The sequence below is a fragment of the Ostrea edulis genome, chromosome 4 (genome assembly GCF_947568905.1).
Source record: "Ostrea edulis chromosome 4, xbOstEdul1.1, whole genome shotgun sequence".
Taxonomy (NCBI): Eukaryota; Metazoa; Mollusca; class Bivalvia; order Ostreida; family Ostreidae; genus Ostrea; species Ostrea edulis.
The window spans coordinates 93,530,908-93,545,948 of NC_079167.1; the positions used below are offsets into that span (position 1 = coordinate 93,530,908).

Consider the following 15,041-nt stretch of genomic DNA (forward strand, 5'->3'; position numbering starts at 1 on the left):
CCGGCAACAGAACCCACTACGATTTGGACAGGGCGACATCAAGGAAACAGACAAGTTTGTAGTGTGATCAGCAAAGATGGCGGGACAGACGAAGACATAAAGAGTCGCATCAACAAAGCTCAACATGCCTTTATTGTCCTCAGACCAATTTGGAATTCCTCTGCACTTTCACTCCACAACAAAATCAGAATTTTTAACACCAATGTAAAATTTGTCCTTTATGGCTCTGAAACTTGACGAACAACGAAAACAAACACCCACAAGCTCCAGACATTCATCAACAGATGTCTCCGACGCCTCATTAACATCAGATGACCGGATATTATTCCAAATTCAGAACTCTGGAGTAAGACCAAGCAAGTTCCAATAGACCTACAAATCAGAAAACGGAGGTGGAGCTGGATTGGCCACACTTTTCGCAAGTCCTCGTCAAACGTCACTAGACAAGCCCTTGAATGGAACCCGCAGGGCAAAAGAAAAGTAGGAAGACCCAGACAGACTTGGCGTAGAAGCGTAAACGAAGAAGTGAAGACTGCTGGAATGACATGGGCTGAGCTTCAAGAGGATCGCCCAGAACCCTGTACGTTGGAAGAATGTGGTTGCCGCCCTATGTTCCCCCAGGAAACCCAGAGGATTAAGCCACTTCGTCGTACTATCTGTATAACATTCACTGGCACACGTACCTCCTTCACATTTATGAGGAAATGACTGTTTCAATTGGTAAAGATATAGACGGCAAAAACATCAGAAATGTAAATACATTTTTATATTCAAAACAACTTTTTTTTAAATGTCACACCATGTACCAGTAAGTCCCAGTTTTATTGACTGCAACTTTCTTTCAATAAATTGCACATATTAGTAAATTATGACAAAGTCGACCTACAAATGTGTAAACGATATCGTTTCTCGCATAAGCACGACTGTAAGTTAGCCGTCACAGAAACTTGATATGTATAAACGTTCGTGAATGTACAGACTTTGGTTTGATAATGCAGTGTAATACAAAATAAGACTCAATTCATGTATACTATTGCATTAATTGGAGAGAGAAAACCACATCATTTTCCCGCCGTTTCCTGTTTACTTGATGATAGCCAGGAGCATGCTCTTGTAGTCTCCTGAGCACTCGTCCGAGACATCGTCGGCCAGAGACTTCTCATAGAGTGCCTGATATTCTTCCTTAATCTCTTCCAAGTCGTCCTAAAGAGGAAATAATACAATAGTAAAAGCTTAAATATCAAGCTGGAAACGATGAGCGAAAAAATAGCCCCATAGCCATAACAGAATAATTGCACCGCTTTTATATATACACGTATCATATTTTTTTAAAATCTTGGATTAATGAGCTAATTTCCTGTGGCTGATTAATTCTATAAAATTGTATCAGAGGACTGTAACTCGGATATTCCTGAGGACCGAACATGACAGCCATCTGTCATATTTTATGACTTTTACAATAACTCATCCACATCATTACTTGCCTCGCTTCTGGTTACGATAATTCGGATAAGATCGTCATCGCTGGTTCCCAGCCCCGCCATGGTGTCCTTTAACTTCTTGGCAAAGAATCGGGGTTTGTATCTAGCTACCTCAACTGGATAAAATATAGTTTACATACACAGAGATCAAAAGACTGAAAGCAGGGCTCATGTACAGAACTGTTTACATACACAGATATATTACCTATATAGACAATGAAAGCGCGTACTGGATATTCACAAAAATATAGTTTACATACACAGAGATCAAAAGACTGAAAGCAGGGCTCATGTACAGAACTGTTTACATACACAGATATATTACCTATATAGACAATGAAAGCGCGTACTGGATATACACAAAAATATAGTTTACATACACAGAGATCAAAAGACTGAAAGCAGGGCTCATGTACAGAACTGTTTACATACACAGATATATTACCTATATAGACAATGAAAGCGCGTACTGGATATACACAAAAATATAGTTTACATACACAGAGATCAAAAGACTGAAAGCAGGGCTCATGTACAGAACTGTTTACATACACAGATATATTACCTATATAGACAATGAAAGCGCGTACTGGATATGCACAAAAATATAGTTTACATAAACAGAGAGGGATTACCTATATTATATAGACAATGAAAGCGCTATTGGATGTACATATACACAAAAATATAGTTTGTATACACACAGAGATTACCTATATAGACAATGAAAACGTGTGTTGTATTGCTTTATTGTTGCTGTAACAGGACGGATGTGCAATGAAGATAGCGAGTTCAAAAACTTGACACATCTATACCTCTATCAATAAGATTGATAATTTAAAATGGTAATTGTTACCTATGGCAAGAAATCCGTCCTTCAAGGACCCACTGGTTTCACTTGAAATGTCATCTTCCAGAGAGTTGCCCTTTAATTCATCATATTTATGAAATATTGCTCTAAGTTGGTCATAGCTCTTTATACACAAAATGGCATTGATTTCCGCTTCCTCGGTACCCAGACTTCCAGCTCCAGCCTAAAATTCCGGAAAAGGTAGATTCAGTACTAGTCAAGAGAACAATCGCTCCGATTTCCATATCACGCAATGGCGTGGCTGAGGTTGAGCGCATGAGCAAAGGCCGATAAGATTTTGAAAATAGGGAGACGCTTTGGCGGCATAACATGCCTCAAAGGTTAATATTTAGATACAATTCCTTCCCCAACCATATCACGATCAATGACAAAGTCACTCGAAAATGAACGCCCAGGTTGTTGGGGGAAACCAATATACATGTATATACAATATGCAACATGTATCCATTCTTTGCACCCGTGGTGTAAGACGATATCATATATTTTATAGGTCCATACCTCATACAGTTTTTCTGCAGATTCCTCCGCCTCCGCCATATCCCAGCCTTCGCTCGGTTCCCGCCCATTAGCACACAGCGCCACCATCAGACGACCAAAATAACCGCTGGTGTCACACTGGAGGTCTTCCTCTAATGTGGTCTCAAATTCTGGAAAACGATGAAAGAGAGGAAAGTGATGATCATAAGCTTTTTGTTACCAAACTGAATCTCAGTCAACTAACTGTTCATAGAATTCACAGAGATCGCCTAAGGAAGTGGCCAGAGTGTATACAATGACGTCACAGCGAGTCAAAATGACCATGGGGTGTTGATTTTGATTGTTTTTACCTTTTTCGTAGATTTCTTTAATTTCTGCCAACTCCTCGTTGGTTCGGGACGCCATGATTTCTACTAAGACAGATTCATCTGTGCCGGCTCCCTATAGTTTTAGAAAATATTGGTCAGCTATTTATGCATATACTATATTAATGAATCCTGTTATTACACACACTATAGTAAGTATCGTTATTATAAGATAACAAAATATTATGATAAGTATTCCTTTAATTGCTGTGTTAATGCTGATACACTATCGAAGTTCTAAAGTTTAAAGGTTAAAAGAATTAGAAACTTGACTGTTCACGCCCATTTTCAACAACACAGATAACCCCTGCTAAAAGCTGCCATGTGAATACGCATACTTGCTTTTATCAGATAAATATATTTATTTAAAGGAGTGTGGTCGATGATGACAGTTAGCCTGTCCCAATATTTGTTTAGATGCATGAAAATATAAAGTCTTTTGAAAAATTATCCATGTCAACCATCTGCATATTACATGTACATGTATATCCTTTTTAATATTGAGTTACTATTGGCGGGAATCAGGGCGGGTGTTGTCATTTGTTTACGTTGTTCAGCTTGTAATATTTCCTTTCTCCTCTGAACCAGAAAACACTGAATGTGTTAACTGTTCTGGGCTTATCCATTTTGTAATTGCAATTATATATGTTCAATCTATTGGTGGACTGCTGACCTTGATAGCTTTGTTCAGTTCGCGGGCGTCTGTCTGTCTGGGGGTGGCCAACATCATAACACACACATCCTCAAAGTTTCCTCCCAATTCATCCTTAAGATCCTCAATTAGGTCCTGAAGGAAAGGTTGGGAAAAATTAGTTAAGTATAACTATTGCGTAAATCGTTGACTAACATCCGCTTCTTTGTGGACGTTTTGCACGGAAAAGCAGTAAATCTTGTAAGATATTTTGTTTTATGAACAATTTCAAGTGCATTCATAATTCAAAAACATCATAAAAACGAATTCTACAGGTAATATTTTATTTTCAGGAAATATAAAATGTACATTTAAATTATTTACCTTTCCGTATGCCGTTTTGAATGCTGTTGCAATCTCTTGTCTCTGTTGAAACGAATGATTCACTAATATTGATATGATGGCTTCTTCGCTTGTACCTGGTGTTTGAAAAACAAATTCAATATAAATTCTATCTGTTTATTTTATGTTGTAAAGGACCGATACAAAATTGTCATTTTTTTTTTTGTCTTTCTGATATGTCTTCATTGTGTTAGCGGTCATTCTATAAGGGTGTGTACACATTTTGGTCCCCCGAAAGGAATAAGGCCGGGTGATACACGACCAAGTATTTCTGCCCCTAGGCTAAAAATATGTGACCTGATGATGTCAAGGATATAACGGGCACCTGTGTGTACAAACTCACCAAACCCAGTCATGGCCTCACGCATCCCCGCAGCTGCCGCCTCGGCATCGAAGTCGTCTGCTGGATAGACTGTCCCCTAAAAAAGAAATTATCTGTTTTAAAAAAGGGAATCGTTGTGGTTGATATTTTCCTTTAAAGTACAATCTATCGGGCTAATTTTAATGCATAATCAAATTTTGAAATGTGTCGAAAATACGGTTTGATTATCTCTCACTACAAAATGCAGACAAGATCAAAATCGTTCAGGTAGCAGATTTACAGCACAGAAACAGTATTCTTGGCCCTGCTCTTCTCAGCTACAATTTGGGTGAAATTTAAGTTTTTCCATCTTTCTAACCGAATGAAATCTCGTTGCCTGTGCATGTATACGGGGAAAGCATCATGTTGTAAGTCATTCTGTGTTTGCGTCTGTGCTTATCTTACAAGATATCCCGAGAAATAATGTCCTCCATGTTATATGTCAATGTGTAACATCTCTGACATACCACGAAAGTCATGTGGCTTGTTCAAAACAGGAAAGGTAAATTATTACGTCACTCGAGCGTGAAAAATACACAAAGCCCTCATTGTGGAATAAATTCTCCTTTTACCACGAAATATTTTAAAATAAGTGCCGATTTAAAAACAATGTGCTTAAAGGGTACTCTCGGTTGCTGGAATAAAGATTTTTGGGGGTCAGCTAACTTAAAACTTTATGTGCATCTCGAGAGAATAGCCCAAAAATAATTTAGAATAGAAAAACTTTACAGGGCAATTAACACAATGCTAAAACACACACCACGACTGTGAGGGAGATAAGATTTCATGTTGAAAGATTTATTGATTGAATAAACAAACTTCTACATGTATATGTACACACCTGCCATGGGCGATGTCCAAAATGTAAACAAACTTTACTTGGTATATAATGCTGATTTTGCGCATTTTACGTATAAAACAGGATAGAATTGTGATGGTGAAATTATAAATTCAATGCTTACCGTCATTTTGTGAGTATTGCTGAAGTTTTTCTACCGTGTTCCTCTGCCGGCTTCTAAATGTGATGGAATGCCCCTCCCTTTCCAAGCGAGTCAAGAATACCTGAGTTGGCAGGTAAAAAGTCACGTGATAATAAGTGATTCATATAGAGAAATTCATTGATGCTCGTGCGTAGGCTGTAGAATGCGCAAGTAACGCCTATCAATCTTTATGGTAATATAAACTAACATTTTTTTTTTTAAATCGGGGACGTATAAATAGATACAGAGGCGATCAGGTAAGACAGGAATAGTTGAAAACTTTATACTATATACATTTTGACATCGAAGTGCATTCCTTTTAAATGAAAACCAGGGAGGAGGGGCTTATATATGTCTAGGAGTTAGGACATGGATGCGGGGGTGGCACTGAAGGACAAAGGGTGCGGAGGGAAATATAGGTAAACTATTCATGGATGTTTGATCAAATATGAGAACTGTTATCTCTCTACCTCTACATGTAAGTAACAGAGACTTTGTCACCACATTATGTCTCATTCACTTCACTTAAAATTTCTGTATTCATTACAGGTAGCTTATCCCCAATATACGGAACAGAAATAATATTTGTTATATTCTTATTCACCAGTTCAAACAAATGTAATTTTTAAAAAATTATTTATATGCTAAAATAATAATAATAATAATGTAATAAATTTGATTACAGCAAATATACAATAAACGCTATTTTGATCAATACGGGCATGCTAGAAAAAATGTATAAATACAAACAAAAGTATCATTAGGCTTAATATAATGACAAAGTTTGAGTTTACATATAAGTTTGTCTATGCGTATTAATTATGAATAAGAACTGTAATTTGGATGTGTTTATATATGTGTGTATATAGAATAGAATATGATAGAATACTTTAAATATTTCTAATTCAGAGTCCAGAATAGACAAACATGTGTATATATGTATGTATTATCCATCATAATCGTCACTTAAAGACACAAGTACATGTATATACACATTATCACTATTGTCATAAGTATGTAACACTGTTGCTATGCCATGTCATTACTATCATTATTGTTATTTGTTTTACACATGGGCAATGACCATTACTTGTTGATGTGTTGCGCCAATAAAGAATTAGAAATCAGGGGTGGATCCAGGAATTGCGGTTAGGGGTGCAACTTTATTACGCAGAGGGTCTTGGGGCCGCCTTGAGGCCCCCAGTGGGTCAAGGGCGAAGCCCTGGCGGGGACCCAGGGGGCGAAGTTCCTGGATTTTAAAGATTTTATAGGGCTTGAAATATGTCCCCTATTTAATCATTTTTACTATTTTCTGTCAGTTTTGATAGAGTGAAATCAATAAAATGACGCAAACTTTAAGGGTTTTTGGAAAAAATGTAAGTTCTCCCAATACAAGTAATTCAATAAATCAAAAGATTTTGTCATTTGTTGCACTGAGAGGGGAAGAATTATTGCTTCTTTTATCGTTTACATTTTTCTAAACAAGAGACCACGATTTACCTTAACTTTGAAAATTTTAGGGGGGGGGGGGGGGGGGCGCCGGCTGCGTCCCCGTTAAATCCGCCACTGGAAATTAGAATTAGTATTAACAAATTCACAATACACTGAATAACGACAGGTTGGGGTACACAATACACTGAATAACGACAGGTTGGGGTACACAATACACTGAATAACGACAGGTTGGGGTACACAATACACTGAATAACGACAGGTTGGGGGTGGGGGCGGGGTGGCCATCGTTCGGAAGGCACCGGAATTAGTTTCTGCCCATCACAAGTATCAGAAGTATACCTTGTTATATATGTATTTATCAAAGGTTCTAATAACACGTGTTCGTGTTTATTTATACCTGTAATCTATTGGGAAGTCTAATTGTCACCTTGTCAGGTGACATCTAAATAGTCATTACACGGATTTTAACTGACCACCGTCAGTGAGTAGATCGAAGGCTCTTTTTAGTGCAGATAACTTATGCCCCACTCTCTCGCCCTTGCTTTACTCGAGCACTTTGATTTATCGTTGAAACTTGTTTTATTTGTAGAAAGGAAGAGAATATACTGTGTGAAGAATTGTGTATGTATATCAGTGTTTTTGACATAAGTAACTGCACGTTCAGAGCGCTTAATATCCGAAATAAGTAAACTGCACGTTCAGAGCGCTTAATATCCGAAATAAGTAAACTGCACGTTCAGAGCGCTTAATATCCTAAATAAGTAAACTGCACGTTCAGAGCGCTTAATATCCTAAATAAGTAAACTGCACGTTCAGAGCGCTTAATATCCTAAACTACGTGTTTGTGTTTATTTTATAAATTATTTATATTCGTTTGAGTAGAACGAATAAGAACATATATGTCTCTGCCGTTATGCATGAGGTCATTTTATCCTTTATAATCGATTGACCCTATCGAATCGCGTTATTCTACGGTTGGTGGTTTTGGACAGGTGGAAGAATTTTATTTTAAAAATTCATTACCGCGAAATTGATATCATTGCAACGAAAACAATTTCATTCTCACGAAATAAGATACACTCAATATTCACTTTTAAGAGGACTTCTAAGCTTGTAAAATTCACAGATTCCATAACCTTTAATCACTAATCCAAATTAAAAAAAATTAATTACTCATAATAAATCAAAACTTAAGCTTATTTTGCATCATATATATATATATATAGTAATCAACATTTGAAGCATCATAGGACATATCATATATACATGTATCAGTAAATTCTCGGATTTTATTAGCAGAGAGTAACCAATGTGCTATGCTATTTCTCGGGTTTAAAATCTCTTACTGAAATAAAATTCGTTCCCACGAAATAAGATTTGTTGACACGAATTTAAATTTCGTTCTCATGAATTAAGATTTGTTGCCACGAATTTAAATTTCGTTCTCATAAATTAAGATTTGTTGCCACGAATTTAAATTTCGTTTCCATGAAAAAAACAAAACAAAACCCAACAACTCTTCCACCTGCCCTAAACCAGCCACCGTTTTATTCCAACTTCATGTGTTTAACTGATACGAGGGCTGGTCGATACTTAATGTGTATTGTATCACAGCGGGATAACGCTTTGCACGATATCTTGGATGATGATACTCTTGAATAGCTCTATTCAATACCTTTCCAACGGTATAAACACGAGCCTTGAGCTCCATATAGTTTTAAACTTATAGTCATTTCAATAGAGCCAGTCGTTGACCACTGTTGTAAAAATGATTGGGAAACGGGTTGATAATATTGAAGAAATTAGAGCTTATATAAAAGTTCGCACAAAACTCGGTCATTCGATAATGCAGATTTTTACTGAATTGGGGGAAGTTTATGGGTCTGATAAGGTATCTTATGAGACAGTTCGTAGGTGGAGAAAGAAATTTCTGACTGGCACAGAGTCCGTCAAAGATGCAGCAAAATCTGGCCGATCTGCGACTTAACAGGCAAGGCAAATGTCTCAAAAATCAGGGAAATAATTGAAAGTGATGGTAGATACACGATTCATGATATCGCCAAAGCTGTTGGCATATCGCTATCACGGGTGTATTTCATTTTGAAAGTACGAAAGATTTCTGCCAAATGGATACCGCATATATTGACAGATGACCAAAAACAGGTACGAGTACAAACCGCTAAGCAATTGTTCAAAATGTTTCCCAAATTCAATCAAAGACCATTTGCAAACATTGTTACTGGTGACGAAACTTGGATTCACTATTTCGAACCTGTAAGAACAATTGGAAACAAAATATGGTTAACTAAACACGGTAGAAGGCCCGTAGTTGCCAAAAGAACCATAAGCACAAAGAAGGTTTTTTATTGCATATTCTTTTCATGTGATGGTATAGCCGTACAAATTCCGGTGCCGAAGAGCGAAAGTGTTACAGGTCGGTATTACAGAGATGTTATACTAAAAAAGCTCAAGAAATATTATCATAAACGACGCCCTATGTCAGGATTTAGGCATGTTCGTCTACTTTATGATAATGCTCCATCACATACATCAGTCATCTGAGCTTGTGAAGCAAGTTTTGAAGTCGTCGGAGGTTAATACTGTCTTGCCACACCCACCATACTCCTCGAGATCTAACCCCATGCGACGTTTTCCTTTTTACAAAACTTAAAAAGTTCTTATCTGGTTGTTGTTACAAGTCCTGACAAGCCCTTGGCTCAACCATCAGTCAGTGTCCCAGAGGTCTACCTAAATCGGCGTACCGTGACGCATTTCAGAAATGGATTCAGAGATTGAAATTATGCATTTCAAACCGCGGAGAATACTTGGAAGGGATGTAATGTTCATTTCACTATTTGGGTCGAATACTTATGAGATATCGTACAATACACATTAGATATCGAACAGCCCTCGTACATTAAAAATTCTGAAAATGATACACAAAGAAAACTTCATAATCAATTTCATCGGTGTCATTGTTTTGTTATTAACTAATTTTATAACATGTAATTAATAAATCAGCAAGTTTATTAACTTTAGTTCATAGATATATATTTCATATTTTTGATTGTCCTTTCATTTTGGAATTCGATGAACATATTATCAATTCAGTGGAAAGAATAACCAATAGAACTTCCAATGGCTGCAATTATAGACAATCGAGCGCTTAAACAATAAAATGAACTTTCATTTTTTTTAAATGGAAAAAAACTGTTGGAAATAAGAGAAATTTTTTTTTTAAAGATTCTTTATAGATTTGCCCAAGTCTACCACTGCTCTCCTTAATTAATAGTTTTTGATAATGCCAAACAATTCTTTTCGAAGCGATTATATTATAGAGCGAAAAATGAAGTTGATTGGGGTAGGGCCATTACTCAAAGGACATTCGCAACGTCATGTAGCCCAGAAATATGTGTACATGTACAAGAATCCCGCTTAGTTGGTGTTCTCAGAGCCACAGTGAGATTGTGTGACCGTCCCAGGAGCGGGCGCCAACGTCAGGATACCGGTGAGAGATAGAGTCATACGTAACCTCCGTAACCGATTTCAGATGGCGACAGAGACAGCACGTCAAGTTATCAACACTCATGGTCTGCCAGTGTGTCAAAAACGGTTAGGAATTGGTTGCGGCCAAGATACCCCAATGTTGGTCCGCTACGGAAGCCGAAAGGTGCCAGGATATAGAATTCATATTTAACTGGCGGCCGCCACTTAATTTATGCAAGGTGAAGATAACGAACAGTGATCAATCTCATAACTCCTACAAGCAATACAAAATAGATAGTTGGGCAAACACGGACTCCTGGACACACCAGAGGTGGGATCAGGTGCCTAGGAGGAGTAAGCATCCCCTGTTGACCGATCACACCCGCCGTGAGCCCCATATCCTGATCAGGTAAACGGAGTTATCCGCAGTCAAAATCAGTGTGCCAAGAACGGCTTAACAATCGGTATGAAACACGTCAGACAGCATTTGACCCAATGCGAGGTTGTATTGACGAACTAGATCGTTATAACGACCATAGAATTTGCGAAATGCTGACTTCAATCGAGACTGTTGAAATCCCTGTACAATCAACTTTGTCAGTAGCTTACCTCGATTTAAAAACTGACTATACCCAGAACAAGTTCTTGCATATCGAATCAGTTGAGATATATAAACACCATATGCAGGTGATAATGGAATATTGCTACATAAATGTGGGAAGTTGACGATGGAGAAGCTGAAATCATCCCGTTTGTCATACAGTTGAGTTGTTAGTTTGCCGTTAATGTCTACTTTCAATAAAATATCTAAGTATGAAGCAGAAGTGGACGACTCTGTGGTGTCCTTTATTTCGAGGTCACAGGGATATATCAAATCGACATATGAATGAAAGCTATCATTGTTAATAGACAAAACGTCATCGATATATCTAAAAGTCGAATTGAAGGTCACAGCGAGAGATTTTTTCTTCTCGCGTAGAAGTTTTTGAATAAATTCTGCTTCATATGAATATAAAAACAGGTCAGCTAACAAAGGAGCACAATTCGTGCCCATGGGAATTCCAACAGACTGTTGGAAAACCTGATCACCAAAGACCACGAAGATATTGTCAATGAGGAACTCTAGCATATTTTTTATTTCAACTTCAGAGTACTTGGAATCAGAGTGGTGTTTAACAAAGTAAGTTTTTGAATGACTGATCACTAGATATGAATATTTCCGTTTTTGTTGAAGAAGCAACTGTCTATGATGTCAAAAAGTCTAGACTTTAATTTATCGTGAGGAATGGTCGTGTATAGTGTTGAAAAGTCATAGGTTTTAATGCTATTGATTTGGGAAAAATTCTGTGATTTCAAGTTTACTAGAAGTTCTTTAGAAATTTTTGAATCCACATTTGATTAACACCACTTCTGGCATATGTAGTCGCACAGTAAGTTTGAAGTTTCTCCTTCACAGCTGTTAACATTTTCGTGAGGAGCAAAGATAGGGGCTTGGTAGAGCACTTACTGGATCCAGCAATGTATCTTTGTTTGTAAGGGTTTTTATGTAGCTTAGGAATCCAGTATAGGTACGGTAACTCATATTCATTCGACCCATTGACTGGAATATTAAATGTGTCTAAAACTGAAGCATGGTTTTGAAGAATTTCGTCTTTTGAAAGGGCAGTTGGAGTATAAGTATGATTACCAAAAGTGGAATTAATGCCAAGTTCGTTTAAAATACAGTTGTAATAATGAGCCTTACAAACAAAGACAATGTTGTTACTAGCTTTGTCAGCTGGAACCAAAACATAACCTATCTAATTCTTTTATCACTTCTGGTTTACTAAATATAGAAGGATAGATGGTACGTACTTTTGTTTTCATGTGTCTAATGCGGGATTTTAATATCCCTCTTATGCTTTTAACCCATTCTGACAATGTATCAAGTTCTTCTTTTTCATATTTAGCCCATCGTCTGGCATAATCTTCGACAGAACTCATAATAGAGATGAAGTTCTGTCGCCAATTAAAAGACCGAGGTTCTCTGTATTTAGTACCTTTAAGAATAAGTGATTTGAGGTCCTCATTTTCAACTATATCAACATCACCAGTAATGACATGTCCAGCTGGACTATAGTTGAAAGAAGATGAAGAACAAGAACATGTTGGTGGATTACGTATAAGATGGTCTATATCTAAGCACTGCATAGTTTGTTTATAATTAAAAAGTTTGGATGCAATAGTAGAAGTATAGCTGTAGGAAATACAGGGTGTAGACTTGAACTTGAAATAAGTTGGAATACACGACTGAACCCTTTTATGACGAAGAATGTTGCTTATGTTGACGGCATCTATTCCTTTGTTTGTAAATTTGAGCTTAAGGAACTGACGGCATGATTTGGAAGGAATATCATCCATGGTCCGTGTTGGTTTATAGAGCCTGTGGTACGCAACATCCATAATCATAGAGTTAAGTCTATATTCATATGTTACCCGGAGATGCTTGCTTACTAACATGGCCTTGTTGTTCTTAAGATGATTTTAAAAGATACATTGTACCTCCTAATATATCATGTAAAATTTTGATCCCCTATGGTGGTCCACTCTTCCCCTGGGGCCCCATTATTTGAATAATTATTGCGAGTCTCCACTCATTATGGATCAAGCTTTCACACAAGTTTTGTCTTTTCTGATCAGTGGTTCTTGAGAAGATATTAAAAAAACAAGAGGCCCATGGGCAACATCGCTCACCTGAGTCACTTTGGTCCATATCAGAAGATTTTCCATATCTATTTGCATGTAAAACCGTAGTCCCTATTATGGCCCCAAACCTACCCCTGGAGGCCATGTTTTTTGTTAATTTGAATCTACACTATGTCAGAAAGCTTTCATGTAAATGTGAACTTCTTTGGCCCAATGGTTCCATCCTACCCCCGGGGGCCATGATTTTAACAAACCCGAATCTGCACTATATCAGAAAGCTTTCATATAAATCTCAGCTTTTCTGGCTTAGTGGTTCTGGGAAGAAGATTTTTCCTATATATTTGTATGTAAAACTTTGACCCCCTATTGTGGCCCCATCCGACCCCCGGGGGCCATGATCTTAACAATTTAGAATCTGCACTATATCAGGAAGCTTTCATGTAAATCTCAGCTTTTCTGGCTTAGTGGTTCTGGGAAGATTTTTAAATTTGTATGTAAAACTTTGACCCCCTATTGTGGCCCCATCCGACCCCCGGGGGCCATGATTTTAACAATTTAGAATCTGCATTATATAAGGAAGCTTTCATATAAATCTCAGCTTTTCTGGCTCAGTGGTTCTTGAGAAGATTTTCCCTATATATTTGTATGTAAAACTTTGATCCCCTATTGTGGCCCCATCCTACCCCCGGGGGCCATGATTTTAACAATTTAGAATCTGCATTATATAAGGAAGCTTTCATATAAATCTCAGCTTTTCTGGCTCAGTGGTTCTTGAGAAGAAGATTTTCCCTATATATTTGTATGTAAAACTTTGATCCCCTATTGTGGCCCCATCCTACCCCCGGGGGCCATGATTTTAACAATTTAGAATCTGCATTATATAAGGAAGCTTTCATATAAATCTCAGCTTTTCTGGCTCAGTGGTTCTTGAGAAGATTTTCCCTATATATTTGTATGTAAAACTTTGATCCCCTGTTGTGGCCCCATCCTACCCCAGGGGGGCATGATTTTAACAAACCTGAATCTGCACTATATCAGAAAGCTTTCATATAAATATCCTTTTCTAGCTCAGTGGTTCTGGGAAGACGATTTTTCCTATATATTTGTATGTAAAACTTTGACCCCCTATTGTGGCCCCATCCGACCCCCGGGGGCCATGATCTTAACAATTTAGAATCTGCACTATATCAGGAAGCTTTCATATAAATCTCAGCTTTTCTGGCTCAGTGGTTCTTGAGAAGATTTTTCCTATATATTTGTATGTAAAACTTTGATCCCCTATTGTGGCCCCATCCAACCCCCGGGGGCCATGATTTTAACAATTTAGAATCTGCACTACCTAATAAAGCTTATCTATAAATTTCATCTTTTCTGGCCCAGTGGTTCTTGAGAAGAAGATTTTTTAATGACCCTACCCTATTTTTACCTTTTCTTGATTATCTCCCCTTGGAAGGTCGCCTGGCCCTTTATTTTAACAATTTAGAATTCCCTTTACCTAAGGATGTTTTGTGCCAACTTTGGTTGAAATTGGCCCAGTGGTTGTTGAGAAGTTGAAAATGTGAAAAGTTTACAGACGGACGGACGGACGCCGGAATACGGGTGATTAGAAAAGCTCACTTGAGCTTTCAGCTCAGGTGAGCTAAAAAGCATCATATTTCCCCGTTTCTTTATTATCTCCCCATTAAAAAGGGCGTCACCCTTGGTTTGAATGATTTTATATGCCCAAACACCCAAGGATGCTTTATAGCAAGTTTGGTTGAAACTGGCCATGTGGTTCTGGTGAAAAAGTAAAAATTGTTAAAAGTTTATGAACGGACGCTGGACAAAATGCGATTAGAAAAGTTCAC

General features: G+C 37.6%; 1 protein-coding gene across 1 annotated transcript; it reads right to left on the bottom strand.

The window, feature by feature from the left end:
- Window positions 1-747: 747 nt before the first annotated feature.
- On the bottom strand, window positions 748-6,559 carry LOC125668777 (annexin A11-like). The gene is made up of 9 exons (XM_048903190.2): window positions 5,551-6,559; window positions 4,571-4,646; window positions 4,210-4,304; window positions 3,868-3,981; window positions 3,180-3,270; window positions 2,851-2,999; window positions 2,338-2,515; window positions 1,485-1,597; window positions 748-1,203 (listed from the first exon to the last, which is right to left on the bottom strand). Exons 1-9 carry the CDS (start codon window positions 5,554-5,556, stop codon window positions 1,084-1,086), a joined length of 942 nt encoding a protein of 313 aa, XP_048759147.1. The 5' UTR covers window positions 5,557-6,559; the 3' UTR covers window positions 748-1,083.
- Between the last annotated feature and the right edge of the window lie 8,482 nt (window positions 6,560-15,041).

Bases quoted from the DNA above. Each gene is read 5' to 3' on its own strand.
- LOC125668777 (XM_048903190.2), bottom strand. The intron at 3,271-3,867 runs GTCAGCAGTCCA...CTAAAACTATAG, and splicing joins AACTGAACAAAGCTATCAAG to GGAGCCGGCACAGATGAATC. The intron at 1,598-2,337 runs GTAACAATTACC...TATTTTATCCAG, and splicing joins GGACGGATTTCTTGCCATAG to TTGAGGTAGCTAGATACAAA.